The sequence below is a fragment of the Hyperoodon ampullatus genome (assembly GCF_949752795.1).
Source record: "Hyperoodon ampullatus genome assembly, chromosome: 10".
Taxonomy (NCBI): Eukaryota; Metazoa; Chordata; class Mammalia; order Artiodactyla; family Ziphiidae; genus Hyperoodon; species Hyperoodon ampullatus.
In genome coordinates this window covers 33,897,553-33,914,494 of record NC_136923.1, presented here as the reverse complement: position 1 = coordinate 33,914,494, position 16,942 = coordinate 33,897,553, and the positions used below count along the sequence as shown (strand labels likewise).

At 40.3% G+C, this 16,942-nt stretch overlaps 1 protein-coding gene across 1 annotated transcript in view; it reads right to left on the bottom strand.

Annotated features, from left to right (window-relative positions):
* Nucleotides 1–16,942, bottom strand: part of ERC2 (ELKS/RAB6-interacting/CAST family member 2) — a gene marked incomplete at both ends in the record, with an annotated part of 849,176 nt that overhangs the window by 356,761 nt on the left and 475,473 nt on the right. Inside the window, one exon of the mRNA XM_079713573.1 lies at nt 2,529–2,664. Coding sequence (XP_079569699.1) covers nt 2,529–2,664 — 136 coding nt within the window. The remainder of the gene's footprint in view (nt 1–2,528; nt 2,665–16,942) is intronic.

Below are 16,942 nucleotides of genomic sequence, written 5' to 3'. Positions count from 1 at the left end.
ACAATAACTCTGGAGTAGATGCAATTATTATTCTCATTTTACAGATGAGGAAATTGAGGCTTAGGGAAGTTAAGTAACCTGCTCAAGGACACTCAGCTAGTAAATTTTAAAGCTTGAATCCCAGGCATTCTAGCTCCAGAGTCGGCTAAGAAAGATAACAACAACACTTAACTTCACTGCCACCATGACCAATTGGTCTATTATGTTTTGTGCTCTGACTGTACCTTGCTCTCTGCAGCCTCTGTACTTTCTCTGATAGTTCTCCCGGCCAGTGAGCCTTCCCTACTGCTCTGTTCCTTCCATGTCAAACTTACTCACCTCCAGTCCCATCTATCCCATGAAGTCTCTCTGCCACTCCACAGTTTTCTTACCTTCCTCTCTTAATTCTCCAGAACTCTCACTATTTGAAGACAGTCAGATCTGGATTTGAGTCCTCACTTTGCCACTTATTAGCTAAATAATTTTGGGCAAGTTACTTAACCTCTAACGGCCTTCTTCTTCTCATATATCAAATGGTAGTGAATATACCCCTTATTACGGTTATAGTGGATCTCTGTGATTTTACCTGCCTAGCACCTGTTCTGAACAGAACTCCTCTCTTTCTTGTGGGAGATCACCTGTCCTCAATCTCAGCCCAGCAGATTTGGGTGAGGTTAACCCTTTACCGCTACATTCCAGGTAATCATATAACTTGATCCTGGCCTGGCCAATTTATTTATTCTATCGGCCTTTGGATTTTTGCTAGAACTACTCAGAAAGAACCTTTCTCCTCCCCCTGTGATGGCTGCACTTATAGAATGTAGGCTGGCTGCTGGTGGCCATAGTTGGCATCACTGTGGACAACCTTCCTGAGACTCAAGGCAACAAAGAGCAAAGCATGCCTGTGAGTAGAATGAAGACAGATTCCTGATGCCATTGCTTGAATATCTGCATGTAGTCAGACCTGAATTCCTCTCCTGGCCTTTTCAGTTTATTAAGCCAACAGATTCCCCCTAACTTTTTTTTTTTTTTTTTTTTTTGCTTAGTTCAGGTTGTTGTGTTCCTGTCACTTGGAAATAAGATTCCCAACTAACCCAGTTGACATAAGAATTTAATAGGTGCTATAAAGTACATAGCACAGTACACAGCATACTGAAAATTCAATAAATGGTATCCACTACTGTTATTGTTCCTCTACATTAGTTTCTTGAAGGCAGGAAGACCTGAAGTCAGATCTATGACCACCCCTTACTAGGATGCCACTTCTTAACTTTTCTGAGACTCTAGTATTACCTTATATAAAATTGCCAGCATTATTGTTGAGGAATAAATAAGAATACATGTCTGACAAGGCAATAAAATTCTGCAAATTTTAGTTATTATTATCTCAGTTTGTAGGCTCTAATATAACATCTCATAAGATTCATGGGAGAATTAACACCCAAAACCCTGGTTGTCAAAAACATTGAGGAAGCCATGGATTCAAATAAACTACCAGTCCATCTTAAGACGATCCCAGGAGTGAAAAAAGGACCTGATGCTACTCTCATGCTATCCAAATCAGGCATCGATGTAAAGGGGCTTCACTGACACCATTAAGGCGCCTCCAGGACACAGAGAAAAAAGAAACTAATACTGACTAAGTAACCACCTTGTGCCATGTTCTGTGCAAGACATTTCCTTGGATTTCCTACTCTGGAATAATTATTTATTTCTCTTTTGGTCAATTAAAAAAATGAATTATGAGTACATATTGAAATTATCTAACTTCTTCTATCTCCAAGGAGGAAACCTAATATATAACTAGAGAAAGACACTAATTAATAAGCAGAATTTAACATGAACTCTGGCCAACTCGAACTTGAACTGCTCTGTTTAAAGGCACACTGGAATAAATAAAGGGACTTCAAAGCAAATGCCCTGTTTTAGCTTGAATGTTTTATTGAACACATGGGGAGAGCTCTTTTGCCAAAAACAGGGATGGTTAATGAGGAAAAATTGGTGTTTTCCATCAGTTGGTTGGTTTCCGAGATAGGCCATCCATTCAGAGATAACTATATTCCACAGAAAAGACAGAATAATGATCACAGCCTTGGAGTTTTGAACAAAATAAAACCAGTTCTGTAAACTGTCTGAAGTCAGTTTAATGCATCCTCTTCCAAATACTTTCTGTGATAATACTCATACATTTCCCTTCTGACACCAAAACAAGTTCAATATAATTCTAAAAGGAAGACATTTCTGTTTGAAGCTTCTTGCCAAATCTATAACTGCAGCCCTTGCCTTTTAAGGTGAGGTACAGGAACCAAGAGACTGTGTGTAGCATTAGTAGTCTCCACCGTAGCCAGCCTTTCTTGGGTACTATTTTGAAAATGATGCTTTGAACTTGGAAAGACCTATTGGGCTCCCTGGGAGTACACTGTTAGTGCTGGACTCAGAGCAAAGGCAAGTCCACCATTTCCATGCATATTTTCCCACAGCAAGGAGTATATGTTGGAGGTAGTCAATCTCCAATTATTTAAGGGTTAAGAGGAGAAGGCTGGGCTTACCTGCAAATGCTGAGAGTTGTCAGCCATGCTATCCTCTCGCCTGCGGACTTCTTCCAGTAACTGGGCATTCTTCTTTTTTTCCAACTGTTGATTGTGCTTGAGGTTAGCCACCTTCTTATTCTGATCCTTCATGTGCCTGAGAAAAGTCAGCACAGTTTGGTTAAATTCAACCACTGGAAGATAATGTGTTATCTTAATAGAAGTACTAAGTATAGAATATTTTGCTATGGGTTCAGAAAAATTTAGGACCTCAGAATATTCCATTCATTCAACCACAAGTACGTCTTGAGCACTCACTCAATGCCAGGTGCCAGAATGGCAGTGAGGCTGCAGTGGTGAATGAGAAAGGTAAAGTCTTCATCTTCCTCATGGAGCTTGGAGTCCAGTGGGGGAGACAGACAAGTACCAAGGAGACACAACTTAGGATTCCTAACGTTGAAGGAAATAAATAGGATGCTGTGAGAGATGATGATGTGCATTATGTGTGAACAGGCAGTGGGGTGTGGGAATGACTGCAGTCACTGTGGCCAGGGAAACCTCCCTAAGGAGACGAGACTATGGGTGAGACTCGAAGGAGCCAGCCAAGGAGACACTAGTGGAGGAGTTCCTCAGGTAGAGAGGACAGCAGGTGCAATTCCCAAGGCAGGAAAGAACACAGTTACTTCTACATACTGGAAGGTTGCAGTGAGGCTAGTCCAGGCAAGGCGGGGGTGGGGTGGGAGCATGGGCAGGAAGGTGCGGGGTTGGGGCAGAAGTGAGGTAGGAAATGGGACTGCAAAGGTAGGTGGGACTCAGGGCACAGAGGCCCCTGTGGTCTGTGATGGGGCATTTACTTTCTTCTAAGTGGTTGCTTTTCTAATTACTATTATTCTTTTGGATCACATTCCTATTTTGAGATCATAATCTATTACTTTGATTTTAAAATAATAATTACAAGCCTCCAATCAAATACACTGTCATCACTTAGCTCAAACAGAATAACACTTTGGCTAATCACCACGTTAAATAAAGCCCGGGTGCTTGGAATAAAAGATCTTAATGAATCTATAGGATGTCAAAGTGCAAAATCATAAAGTGATCAAGTGAGTAAAAGACTAAAGACAGAGGACAGGTTAAAAAAACGTGTGTGTGTTGGAGGGAGTTACAGCCTTAATGTGGACTATTTCACCAGTAGTGTTTAGCAAAACATTCCACAGATTTAGGCAACCATGTCGACAGCAGCTGCTATAAATCTAATCCAACACATGAGCAGGCAGGAGGGCAGTACAGAGAGCTCAGAAGCAGTGATTCCCGAAGAGGAGAGCCACAGGGCAGAATCACTTGGGGTCCTTGCTAATCCCTCTGTCCCCTCTCCCCAGCATTGCTGAGTCAGCGACTGTTACTGAGCCCTGACTCCCAAAAGAAGCGTATTGACAATCACTGTTCTTGCAAAGTTATGAATGAGATGAAAACTAGACAAGCAGCAAACATGTCCAGAGGAAACCATTAATAACCAGGTGGAAGTCACGCTCAACGAGAAACCCTTATTTCTAGTCCTCATAAAATTATACACTCCCCTACTCCCTCCCACTCCAAGAAAATGAAGTTCAAGAGAATTGTTTATTAAGCCAAAAAATCTATTAGAAATCCTGCTAATAAAAATATTCAGAACACTTTGGCTCCTTATAAATATTTACAGAACCAACTGAAGCAGTGATTTTAATATTCCTGGTGGCACTTATTAAGGGGGTAAAAGGTGAGATAGAATAACCATCTTCTTAGTCATTATTTGGATTGGATAATCACTGTCTGATATTTCTCATTTTTACAGGACACAGTAATGCATACATATGAAACTATGAAGTAAGGCTACTCACTAATCTACTTTTAGGAGATTGTCTTTTGGTTACTATAAAGATGTTAAGAATGACCTTTTGCTTCCTAATTGAAAAAGAATATAGTAGTTCCAAAGCTCATTCTAACCCAGGGCAAGCACATTTTCTAGTTGCTTAGGAAATAAGATCAGTGCTCAGTAACAGAATGTGATGGAGAGGTCAGTGATATTAGTGAGGCGGTTTAATTAGAGAACATCTTTATAAAGAGATATTTTTTATTACTTTGAAATACACAGAGCTAATTGCTAAATATTTCCCCTGCAAGTACCAGTGATAAATAAAATTGATTATTATTACAAACATCATTTGCACTGTTAAAAAAAAACCACATAGTTCTTGGAGCAGTTTGAACATATTAGACCTTACCTCCTGGGATATTGCGTGTTTTTTAAATCCAAAAAGGAAAAAGCAAATTCAAAAGCCATGCATCCCTGAAAGCTTTCCTGAATTAAGAATGAGTAGCTAAGAAAAATGAGAAGCTGAAGTTCAGACTCTGTGATGGAGGCTGATCATTAGCATTCTCCAACCATTCCTTCAAATACTGTCTTACTTAGGACACCAGTGATTAGAAAAGAAAAGTTGGGTTTTGAATGGCACTGCTTAGGATTTGGGCCAACTAGATCAGTGCAGAGTAAGGTGATAAAAGTGACCATCTTGTCTCTGTACACGTGAACATCAAGAGATCCATACACAGTGTTCAAACTCCTTTGCAGGACTGCTATGGCTTTCAAATATATTTCTATCATTGGAAGTGTTTCTTCTAGTAAAAGCCTACTTGAAAGTTAAAAAGGGAAGGAAAAATTGCTCTGCCAGAGGTAGGATAGAGGTAAGGAGTAGGGGGGCCTAGGAACAGGTGATCAGAACCTCATCTACTAGACAATCTCTCTCAGGTGGCCCTCAGGGAAGCCATAAATCTGCCTGAAGCACGGGTCAGAAACAGCAATTTACAGAGTAGGAGGAGAGACAGGGAGGCAGATAGAGAAGTCATGAAATTTAAAAATTTGAGATACCTTGGAGAAGAGTAAATGCACCCACAGAAGCTCACTAGAAGGAATGACCATAGTGATTTTTGCTACTAATAAACTTGACATTTCCAAGAATGAAATCTGTAAGTGACTTAACAGTCCTCTTACCACCTGCAAGAGGAAATTCACACTGCATAAATCGTGCTAAACTCAGTACAGATCTCAATTGTCTCTAATTTAAGAAGGCAGAGCTCCTGGGGGTACAGACTGCAAAGCCCTCTGGCAATACTGCCTCAGGGGAAGATGTCATTGACACCCACTTCCCAAACTCCCACCCACTAGGCAACTCAGGCATTCCAAGGCTATGCCAGAGACTGACCTACTCCATGTTTGGGAAAAGAAGGTTTTTTTGGAGTGAACTATTTCTTTTTTTTTTTTTTTTTTTTTGGAGTGAACTATTTCTGAAAGGAAACACCATTAAAAATATATCCAAGACACAGTTTTTCTTTTAAAAAGCAGTTACAGGATCGGGGGGTGGATAGAGGTTAGTTGGAGAGCACAGTGATAGGGTCAGTTTTCAATGTTTGCCTTAAATTGACCAGTTTCATAAAGCAAGTCATGTCACTTTTCAAAATTCAGCCATCATTAACAAATTTGGACTAAATTTAAAAATTCCAACAGGTATCAAGATCAACAATGGCTACCATATTAAGAATGAATGCCTGACGTTTCTCCAAAGAAGACATACAGATGGCTAACAGGCACATGAGAAGATGCTCAACATCCCTAATTATTAGAGAAATGCAAATCAAAACTACAATGAGGTACCGTCTCACACCAGTCAGAATGGTCATCATTAAAAAGTCTACAAATAACAAATGCTGGAGAGGGTGTGGAGAAAAGGAAACCCTCCTACACTGATGGTGGGAATGCAAATTGGTGCAGCCACTATGGACAACAATACGGAGGTTCCTCAAAAAACTAAAAATAGAGTTGCCATATGATCCTACAATCCCACTCCTGGGCATATATCTGGAGAAAACTATAATTTCAAAAGATACATGCACCCCAATGTTCACTACAGCACTATTTACAATAGCCAAGATACGGAAGCCATCAAAATGTCCGTTGACAGATGAATGGATAAAGAAGATGTGGTTGGTGTGTGTGTGTGTGTGTGTGTGTGTGTGTGTAATGGAATACTACTCAGCCATAAACAAGAATGAAATTATGCCATTTTTGGCAACATGGGTGGACCTAGAGATTATCATACTAAGTGAAGTCAGAAAGAGAAAGACAAATACCATATGATATCACTTAGAAGTGGAATCTAAAATATGACACAAATGAACTTATCTATGAAACAGAAACAGACTCATAAACATAGAGAACAGACTTGTGGTTGCCAAGGGCTCTGGAGGGAGGGTGGAGAGGAATGGATTTGGAGTTTGGGATTAGCAGATGCAAACTATTAATATAGAGAATGGATAAACAACAAGGCCCTTCTGTATAGCACAGGGAACAATATTCAGTATCCTGTAATAAAGTCTAATGGAAAAGAATACAAAAAAGAATGTATATATATGTATAACTGAGTAACTTGATATATGGCAGAAATTAACATAACATTGTAAATTATACCTCAAATAAAATAAATTTTAAAAAAGGAATAAATGAGCAGAATTTTGCTATTTTCACTAAAATAGTCCATCAAATTAAAATTAGAATGTATTCTCTAACTTGCTGTTGAGAGAGCATCAGGCCCTCAAAAATATTTGAATGAATGAATGCTTGCACCTATGTCACTGTCATCTCTCTATGTTAATATCTAATAGATACTATAATATTGTTTGAACTTAGAAACCATATCAAATACTTTCAAAAATCCTACACCTTCTATGAAACTCAGAATAAATACTACTTTCACCAGGTTTGAGATCTCTTTCATTTATTTAAACTTTTATGATTTTTAGTTCTCCTGCCTTTAATACCATACTTTCTCCCACTTATCATACTGTGTTTGAGGGCTTAGTACCTCTCTTCTTTCTTTTTCTTTCTTCCCAAAGGAAAGAGAACTGTTCTCTAGAATTACATAGCCTGGAGCATAGGACAGGAGATGCATATGTTTCTCTATGGGCATGTGCACATTTGCATATAAACTAGAAGATCAAAACTTCCCTTTTAAAATCTCGGCAGAAACAAGATGTCATTTTTTACCCATCTGCTCTCAAAATCTTTAAAGATTGATAACATCCATTGTTGGAGAGAATGCAGGAATCCAGCTCTCTCACATGTGGTCAGGAGTGTCATTGACAAAAGCATTTTTGGAAACCAATTTGTAAGTATCCACCACAGCATACATACCTTTTGCCTAAGCAAACCCACTTCTAGGAAAGAAGCCTACAAAAATGCTTGCACATTTATATGTGCACAAATATATGTGTACAACAATTTTCATAGTAGCACCGTAAAAGTAAAAATTTGAAAAATGCCTAGTCATCCATCAGAAGGAAACTGGCTGAAGAAATCAAGTACATTCATACTACAGAATCCTAAGCTAGCTAAGGACATTAAGGCAAAACTGAAGTATGGACATGGAAAAACCTTCAAGACGTATTGTTAAACAAAAAAGAAAGCAGGTAGCAGAATAATACATATAGTCTGACCTTATTTATGTTAAAATATAAAAGCCTACTGGGATGTGTATGTGCACACAAATGGAAATGGCAAGTATATATACTCCTGGAAATTCCACACCAGTCTGTAAACAATGGTTATCGCTGAGAAAGGTAACTGGATTGGAGAAGGGGGAGCTTTCACAGTTTACTGTATGTATTTATATGTGCTTAAGTGAGGTATAAATACAGACAAGGAAAGGCACAGATACTAAGTACATAAGTCAATGATTTTTGACTAATCAAAATATAGAGCCTAGCCAGCACCCAGCCTCATGTCCCTTCCCCCTGCCCTAAAATAATCTCTAACTTTTATCTACATGTATTTGTTTTGTCTATTCTTGAACTTCAAAGAATCATTCAGTACATGCTCTTTTGTATCTGACTTCTTTGACTCAAGGCAAGGTTTTGGTATCACTCATATTGTTGTATGTAAGCTCCACCTTACTGCTGAATAGTATCCCATTGCTATGAATATACCACAGTTTGATTAGCTATTTGCTTGTTAAGTGGATATTTGGGTTGTTTCCAATTTTTTACTGCTAAGAATAAGCTTGCAATGAACATTCTTGTATCAGTTTTTCTTTTCCCCTGTGGACATGTTTTCATTTCTCTTGGATAAATAACTAGATGTAGGTTTAACTCAGAGCGTAAAATGGTACAACCACTGTGGAAGATAATTTCTGAGTTATATGAATGTTCCAGGAGCAGCTGCAGTGCAGGGGCTAGTAGCATAAACTCTGGAGCCAGACTGCCTGGGTTTCCATCAGAAGTCCACTACTTTATAGCTGTGTGACCACAGGCAAATTTCTTAACCTCTCTGTACCTCACATATAAAATGGAAATAACTGTGTGTAACTCACAGAGTTATCGTGAAGAGTTGATGAATTAGTACAGGTAAAATGCTTAGAGCAGACTACAGTATGTTCCCTCCCTCTCACGCTTAGTTTACAATATGAATGTAATCATGTCTTGTGCAATACTGTGAACACATACTTAGTGTCTTGCTTCCCACACCAGAATAGCAGGTATTCCAAATACCTCAGGCAATGGATTTTGGAACGCATTACTAAACCCTTATTGTCATACATTTAGTTTCCGCTTGTGATTTCCTTAATAATAAGATAAGGTACATTCTTGGAAGGTTATCCTAATGAAAGTGTTGCAGGAAGGTCACGACAAGCATGGGTAAGTGAGCTGGGATCCTGAAGTGACTGCACAAGTAGATGGGCCACACACACACAATGGAAGCTGACAATGAGTACTGCATGCAGAATTTCCCATAATAAAAGCTTTTACTTTTAACCACTGAGATGATCCCATTTTTTTTAAAGCTTGTAAATACCATTCAGTACTTCAGCATAGCTATAAATTTTAGAAAGCTATCATAAATATTCTAAAGATATTTTTACAGCATGCACAAATGTGCTGAATATCATGAGCATGGTATTCCTTCCTGAAAGAGAAAGTATCTGGCCAGCTGTGGCTACTTGAATCTAGCTCTACCCCCCAACAAAGAGCAACAAGTAGGGTCAAGGTCTTAGGACTTAGTTCCAGAATGAGCCAGATCTCTTGGACTTTGTATTTTGCAGCATCCCCTCAAGAGCAGCCTACCTGTTTGGCCACTAGCTTTGACGACTGCCTAGGTCCTTGCCAAAACCCTTCAGCAGGATGCCCACTATCTCCCCATGCTTTCCTTCTTGACTTCCCTCCTCAGTAGATTCCCCCTCCCCTCCCTACCTATAGTCCTTTCTCCCTTCACTCCCTGGAGGTAAGTACCCTCCCATCTCCCTCTCTGCTGTTCCCACCTCCTCTGTGGTGTTTGGGGCTGCACAAGGATCCAGAGACAAGGCCACCTTCAGTTAAAGCACATGATGCCAACACACCTTAAAGTGACATCATTTATCATTTACCAGGACAGTTGGATATACCCAGAACCTGATAATATAGCTAAAGGAAGAAGGTGTTAAAGGGCAGGGAGTGTTCAGATTTGAATACTTGAGAAGTGGATCTTCCCAGAGACAAAGAGAGTCCTAGCTTTTCACCATATAGTATTGGGTCCCACCAGCAAAACTCTCCTTGGAGGAGATGATTCAATAAGGCTATTCCTCATTCAGTCTGATGAGAATCATTTGAGACAAATCAGGTCAAGAAACAAGACAGTAAGATGCCCAAGACCAAGGACTTTGCTGCCAGATTGGCTGCATTCTCATCACAGAGGCATCCCTTACCCTAAGCGTGTGACCCTGGGCAAGTTACCTCACTGGGGGGTGGGGGTATTAAATGATTTCATAAGCCTAATGCTCTTAAAACAGTCCCTCGCACACAGTGGGTAACTTATAAATGTCGGCCTGATCCCCCTGACCCAAATGACCCTCTTCTAAAGTGTAATCTACTCCCCTCATTGCTGATTTCCCCACATGAGCCAGGAAAACCTAGAGAACAGATTACACAGCAGAAGATGGTCACAATCAGCAAGAGAAGGGTTTGTTTTTCTAATAGATATTTCACTTTGGGGGAGATTTCAAAGGGCCGACTCCTTTCAACTGTTCTCCCTTACTCTAGCCCTGAAGAATCTCCTCTGCCCAAATATCAATGGAGCACTGCCCTAAGTATGAACGGAACCCAATGACTGACAGCTTAAGCTAAACAGAGTAGATGATGGGGGCCTGTTAGAGAAGACCCCAGGGACAGAGTGCAGAGAGAGCCAGCCCTCTCTGATGCCCCCTTGCCCTCTTCTAGATGCACCTGGTACGACTGGTATCCACAGGAAATTCAAACGGAAAAGGCAAGGCCTATTTTTCATCTGTCTCAGAACTCAATGTTCAGTCCATGGGCATTTAATAAGAAGGCACTCTTTTGTCAAGTAGACCATACACAGCTGTAAGGATCACATGATTACCTAAGAAGCGTGGCTCCAATTTACTATTCACCAAGTAAATTTTACATCATTTGGTCTCCCAAATGGGTCTGGTGACCCAGAGAGCACAGCCTGGTCATGTAGGCCTGAGAACAAGAATTCTTCTACAGCGAAGAATTCAATCTCATAAAATGAATATCAGTTTATTGTCAATGAAATGGTACCCAGTCAAAGTAGAAAGGAATAAAATGAAACTGGACTGACAAATATAACACGGCATTATTACCCAGTAAAAACACAATAACAAACCTAGAGCTGTCATTCCTATAAAGTCATTCTTGAAAGTAAACTGAAAATCTAAAAGGTTGAGTCCAAAAGAAATGAGCTGTGTTTCTCTTTCCTAATTTAATTTATATTCAATAGACAGTTTTTAAAAATCTACACAGTTCACAGCAGGCTGATGGCTTGTTCTCATTTATGCTGCTGAGAAAAGCTTTCTAAACTCTAAAAACAAGGATCACGGCAGTGTGGGAAGACACAGAGTTAGCGTCTCCCCATACCTAGGGCGCCTGCCGGCTGCTGGTGGGGGACTCTGACACCCAAGGAGATGGGAGGAACCCCAAAGTGAACCGGTAGGACATAGGGGGACTGAGGGGGGAGAAGTGGAGGCCAGACAGGATTGGCGCCTCTGAGCCCTGGGAGATCAGGATAGGCAGGTGGGAGGAGCCACCCGGGAGGAGCCATCCAGGAGGAGCCATCCAGGAGGAGCTGTAGAGGAGCAGAGGGCGTTTGTCCCGCCCACTCAGGCCGGGGGAGACTGCTGAGCTCCCAGGCTGGTCCCCAGCCCTCCAAAGACCCCTCCTGGCTGCGTGGGTCCCTGGGGGCATAAGAAGGAGGCCCTGGACACCAGGAGAGGCAGGTGGGAGGGGACCTCCCAGACCGGAGGAGCAGGAGAGGAGAGGAGGGCGTTTGCCCTGCTCACTCTAGCCCAGGAAGCCTGCTGGGCTCCTAGGTGAGGTCCCTGCCCTCTGAGACCAGGGGTGGGGGGCACGCCTGGGTCCCTTCTGTTCCTTGAGCCTAAGCCCCACCCCCATAGCCCCCAGGGCCTTTTCCAGCTCTGTGGGTACTAAGCATAGGCCCCACCCACCACCCAAACCTCACCCTTGCTTAGGCCCCACCCTCCACAGCCAAGGCCTTCCCCCCCCTTTCTTTTTCCTTTTCCCTCCTCTTTTTCACTATTGTGGTACTGACGTACCTTCCAGTTTTTGATTCATCTATATCTTTATATTCTTTCTAAGACACCTGTTAGTTTCCTAGTCTAATTTTATTTTTTACTTTGTTCTTTTTCTCTTTTTTTTTTGCCACCCCATGTGGCTTGTGGGATCTTGGTTCATGAGCCGGGGGTCGGGCCAAAGCTCCTACGGTGGGAGTTCCTAGTCCGAACCACTGGACTAACAGAGAACCTCAGACCCCAGGGAATATTCACTGGAGTGAGGTCTCACGGAGTTCCTCATATCAGCACCAAGACCCTGCTCTACCCAACAGCCTACAAACTCCAGTGTTGGAAGCCTCAGGCCAAACAACCAGTAAGACAAGAACACAATCCCATTCATTGAAAAAAAAAATGAGACAGCAAAAAAATATGTCACAGATGAAGGAGCAAGGTAAAAACCTACAAGACCAAATAAATGAAGAGGAAATAGGCAATCTACCTGAAAAAGAATTCAGAGTAATAATAGTAAAGGTGATCCAGAATCTTGGAAATAGAATGGAGGCAAAGATTGAGAAAATACAAGAAATGATTATCAAAGATCAAGAAGAACTAAAGAACAAAGAAACAGAGATGAACAACACAGTAAGTGAAATGAAAAATACACAAGAAGGAATCAGTAACAGAATAACTGAGGCAGAAGAACAAATAAGTGAGCTGGAAGACAAAATGGTGGAAATAACTGCCAGGGAGCAGAATAAAGAAAAAAGAATGAAAAGAATTGAAGACGATCTCAAAGACCTCTGGGGAAACACTAAATGCACCAACATTTGAATTATATGGGTCCCAAAAGAAGAAGAGAAAAAGAAAGGGTCTGAGAAAATATTTGAAGAGATTATAGTCGAAAACTTCCCTAACATGGGAAAGGAAATAGTCTCCCAAGTCCAGGAAGCACAGAGAGTCCCATACAGGATAAACCCAAGGGGAAACATGCCAAGACACATATTAATCAAACTACAAAAATTAAGTCAAAGAAAAAATATTAAAAGCAGCAAAGGAAAAACAAAAAATACATATAAAGGAATCCCCATAAAGTTATCAGCTGATTTTTCAGTGGAAACTCTGTAGGCCAGAAGGGAGTGGCAAGATATACTTAAAGTGATGAAAGAGAAAAACCTACAACCAAGATTACACTACCCAGCAAGGATCTCTTTCAGATTCGACGGAGGAGTCAAAAGCTTTTCAGACAAGCAAAAGCTAAGAGAATTCAGCACCATTAAACCAGCTTTATAACAAATGCTAAAGAAACTTCTCTAGGCAGGAAATACAAGAGAAGAAAAAGACCCACAAAAACAAACCCAAAATAATTAAGATAATAGTAATAGGAACATACATATTGATAATAACCTTGAATATAAATGGATTAAATGCCCCAATCAAAAGACATAGACTGGCTGAATGGATACAAAAACAAGATGCATATATATGCTGTCTACAAGAGTCCCATTTCAGACATAGGGACACATACAGACTGAAAGTGAAGGGATGTAAAAAGATATTCCAGGCAAATGGAAATCAAAAGAAAGCTGGAGCAGCAATACTTGTATCAGATAAAATAGACTTTAAAATAAAGACTGTTACAAGAGATAAGGAGGGACACTACGAAATGATCAAAGGATCAATCCAAGAAGAAGATATAACAATTATAAATGTTTATGCACCCAACATAGAAGCACCTCAATACATAAGGCAAATGCTAACAACCACAAAAGGAGAAAGCGACAGTAGTACAATAATAGTTGGGGAATTTAACACCCCACTTACACAAATGGACAGATCATCCAAACAGAAAATAAATAAGGAAACACAAGCTTTAAATGACACAACAGACCAGACAGATTTGATATTTATAGAACATTCCACCCCAAAGCAGCAGAATACACTTTCTTCTCAAGTGTACATGGAACATTCTCCAGGATAGATCACATCTTGGGTCACAAATCAAGCCTTGGAAAATTTAAGAAAATTTCAATTGTATCAAGCATGTTTTTTTTTCTTATTAAATTAAATTTATTTTAATTTTTAATTTTATTTCTGGCTGCTTTGGGTCTCCATTGCTGCATGTGTGCTTTCTCTAGTTGCAGCGAGCGGGGGCTACTCTTCATTGCGGTGCACAAGCTTCTCATTGAGGTGACTTCTCTTGTTGTGGAGCACGGGCTCTATGCATGCAGGCTTCAGTAGTTGTGGCACACAGGCTCACTAGTTGTGGCTCACGGGCTCTACAGCGAAGCTCAGTAACTGTGGCGCATGGGCATAGTTGCTCCACGGCATGTGGGATCTTCCCAGACCAGGGCTTGAACCTGTGTTCCCTGCATTGGCAGGCAGATTCGTAACCACTGCACCACCAGGGAAGCCTCCAAGCATCTTTTCTAACCACAACGTTATGAGATTGTAAATCAATTACAGGAAAAAACTGTAAAAAACACAAATACAGGGAGGCTAAACAGTGCGCTACTAAATAACCAAGAGACCACTGAAGAAATCAAAGAAGAAATATAAAAAAATACTTAGAAATAAATGGCAATGAAAACATGATGACCCAAAACCTATGGGAGGCAGCAAAAGCAGTTCTAAGAGGGAAGTTTATAGCAATTCAGTCTCACCTCAAGAAACAAGAAAAATCTCAAATGAACAATCTAACCCTACACTTAAAACAACTAGAGAAAGAACAACATAGAAAACCCGAAGTCCGTAGAAGGAAAGAAATCATAAAGTTCAGAGCAGAAATAAATGAAACAGAAATGAAGAAAACATTAGCCAAGATCAATAAAACTAAAAGCCGGTTCTTTGAGAAGATAAACAAAATTGATAAACACTTAGCAGGGAGAGGATGCAAATCAATAAAATTAGTAATGAAAAAGGAGAAATCACAACTGACACTGCAGAAATAAAAAGGATTATAAGAGACTACTACAAACAACTATATGCCAATAAGATGGACAACCACAAAGAAATGGACAAATTCTTAGAAAGGTACAATTTTCCAAGACTGAACCAGGAAGAATTAGAAAATATAAACAGGTCTATCAAAAGTAATGAAATTGAAACTGTGATTAAAAATCTTCCAACAAACAAAAGTCCAGGACCAGATGGCTCCACAGGCAAATTCTATCGAACATATAGAGAAGAGCTGGAACTGATCCCTCTCAAACTCCTCCAAAAAATAGCAGAGGGAGAAACACTCCCAAATTCATTGTACGAAGCCACCATCACCCTGATACCAAAACCAGAAAAAGATACTACAAAAAAAGAAAATTATAGACCAATATCACTGATGAATATAGTTGCAAAAATCCTCAACAAAATACTAGCAAACAGAATGCAACAGCAGATTAAAAGGATCATACACCATGATCAAGTGGGATTTATCCCAGGGATGCAAGGATTCTTCAATATATGCAAATCAATCAATGTAATACACCACTTTAACAAATTAAGGAATAAAAACCATATGATCATCTCAATAGATGCAGAAAAGGCTTCTGACAAAATTCAACACCCATTTATGATAAAAAACTCTCCAGAAAATGGACATGAGGGAACCCACCTCAACATAATAAAGGCCATATATGACAAACCCACAGCAAGCATCATACTCAATGGTGAAAAACTGAAAGTATTTCCACTAAGATCAGGAACATGACAAGGATGTCCTCTCTTGCCACTGTTATTCAACATAGTTTTTGGAAGTCCTAGCCACAGCAATCAGAGAAGAAAAAGAAATAAAAGGAATACAAATTGGAAAAGAAGAAGTAAAACTGTCACTGTTGATGATATGATACTATACACAGAAAATCCTAAAGATGTCACCAGAAAACTACTAGAACTCATCAGTGAATTTGGTAAGGTTGCAAGATAGATAATTAATGCACAGAAATCTCAGGAATTCCTATACACCAACAACGAAAAATCAGAAAGAGAAATTAATGAAATATTCCCATTTACCACTGCAACAGAAAGACTAAAATACCTAGGAATAAACCTGCCTAAGGAGATGAAAGACTTGTACTCAGAAAGCTATAAAACACTGATGAAAGAAATCAAAGATGACATAAACAGATGGAGAAATATACTATGTTCTTAGGTTGAAAGTATCAACACTGTGAAAATGACTATACTACCCAAAGCAATCTACACATTCAATGCAAGCCCTATCTAACTACCAATGGCATTCTTCACAGAATTAGAACAAAAAATTTTACAATTCATATGGAAACACAAAAGATCCCGAATAGCCAAAGCAATCTTGAGAAAGAAAAACAGAACTGGAGGAATCAGGCTCCCCGACTTCAAACTATACCACAAAGCTACAGTAATCAAGACAATATGGTACTGGCACAAAACAGAAATACAGATCAATGGTACAGGATAGAATGCCCAGAGATAAACCCACGCACGTATGGGCAACTAATTTACGACAAAGGAGGCAAGAACATAAAATGGAGAAAAGACAGCCTCTTCAATAAGTGGTGCTGGGAAAACTGGACAGCTACATGTAAAAGAATGAAATTAGAACACTACCTAACACCATACACAAAAATAAACTCCAGGGCTTCCCTGGTGGCGCAGTGGTTGGGAGTCCGCCTGCCGATGCAGGGGACACGGGTTCGTGCCCCGGTCTGGGAGGATCCCACATGCCGCGGAGCGGCTGGGCCCGTGAGCCATGGCCGCTGGGCCTGTGCGTCCGGAGCCTGTGCTCCGCAATGGGAGAGGCCGCAGCAGTGAGAGGCCCGCGTACCGCAAAAAAAAAAAAAAAATAAAAAAAATAAA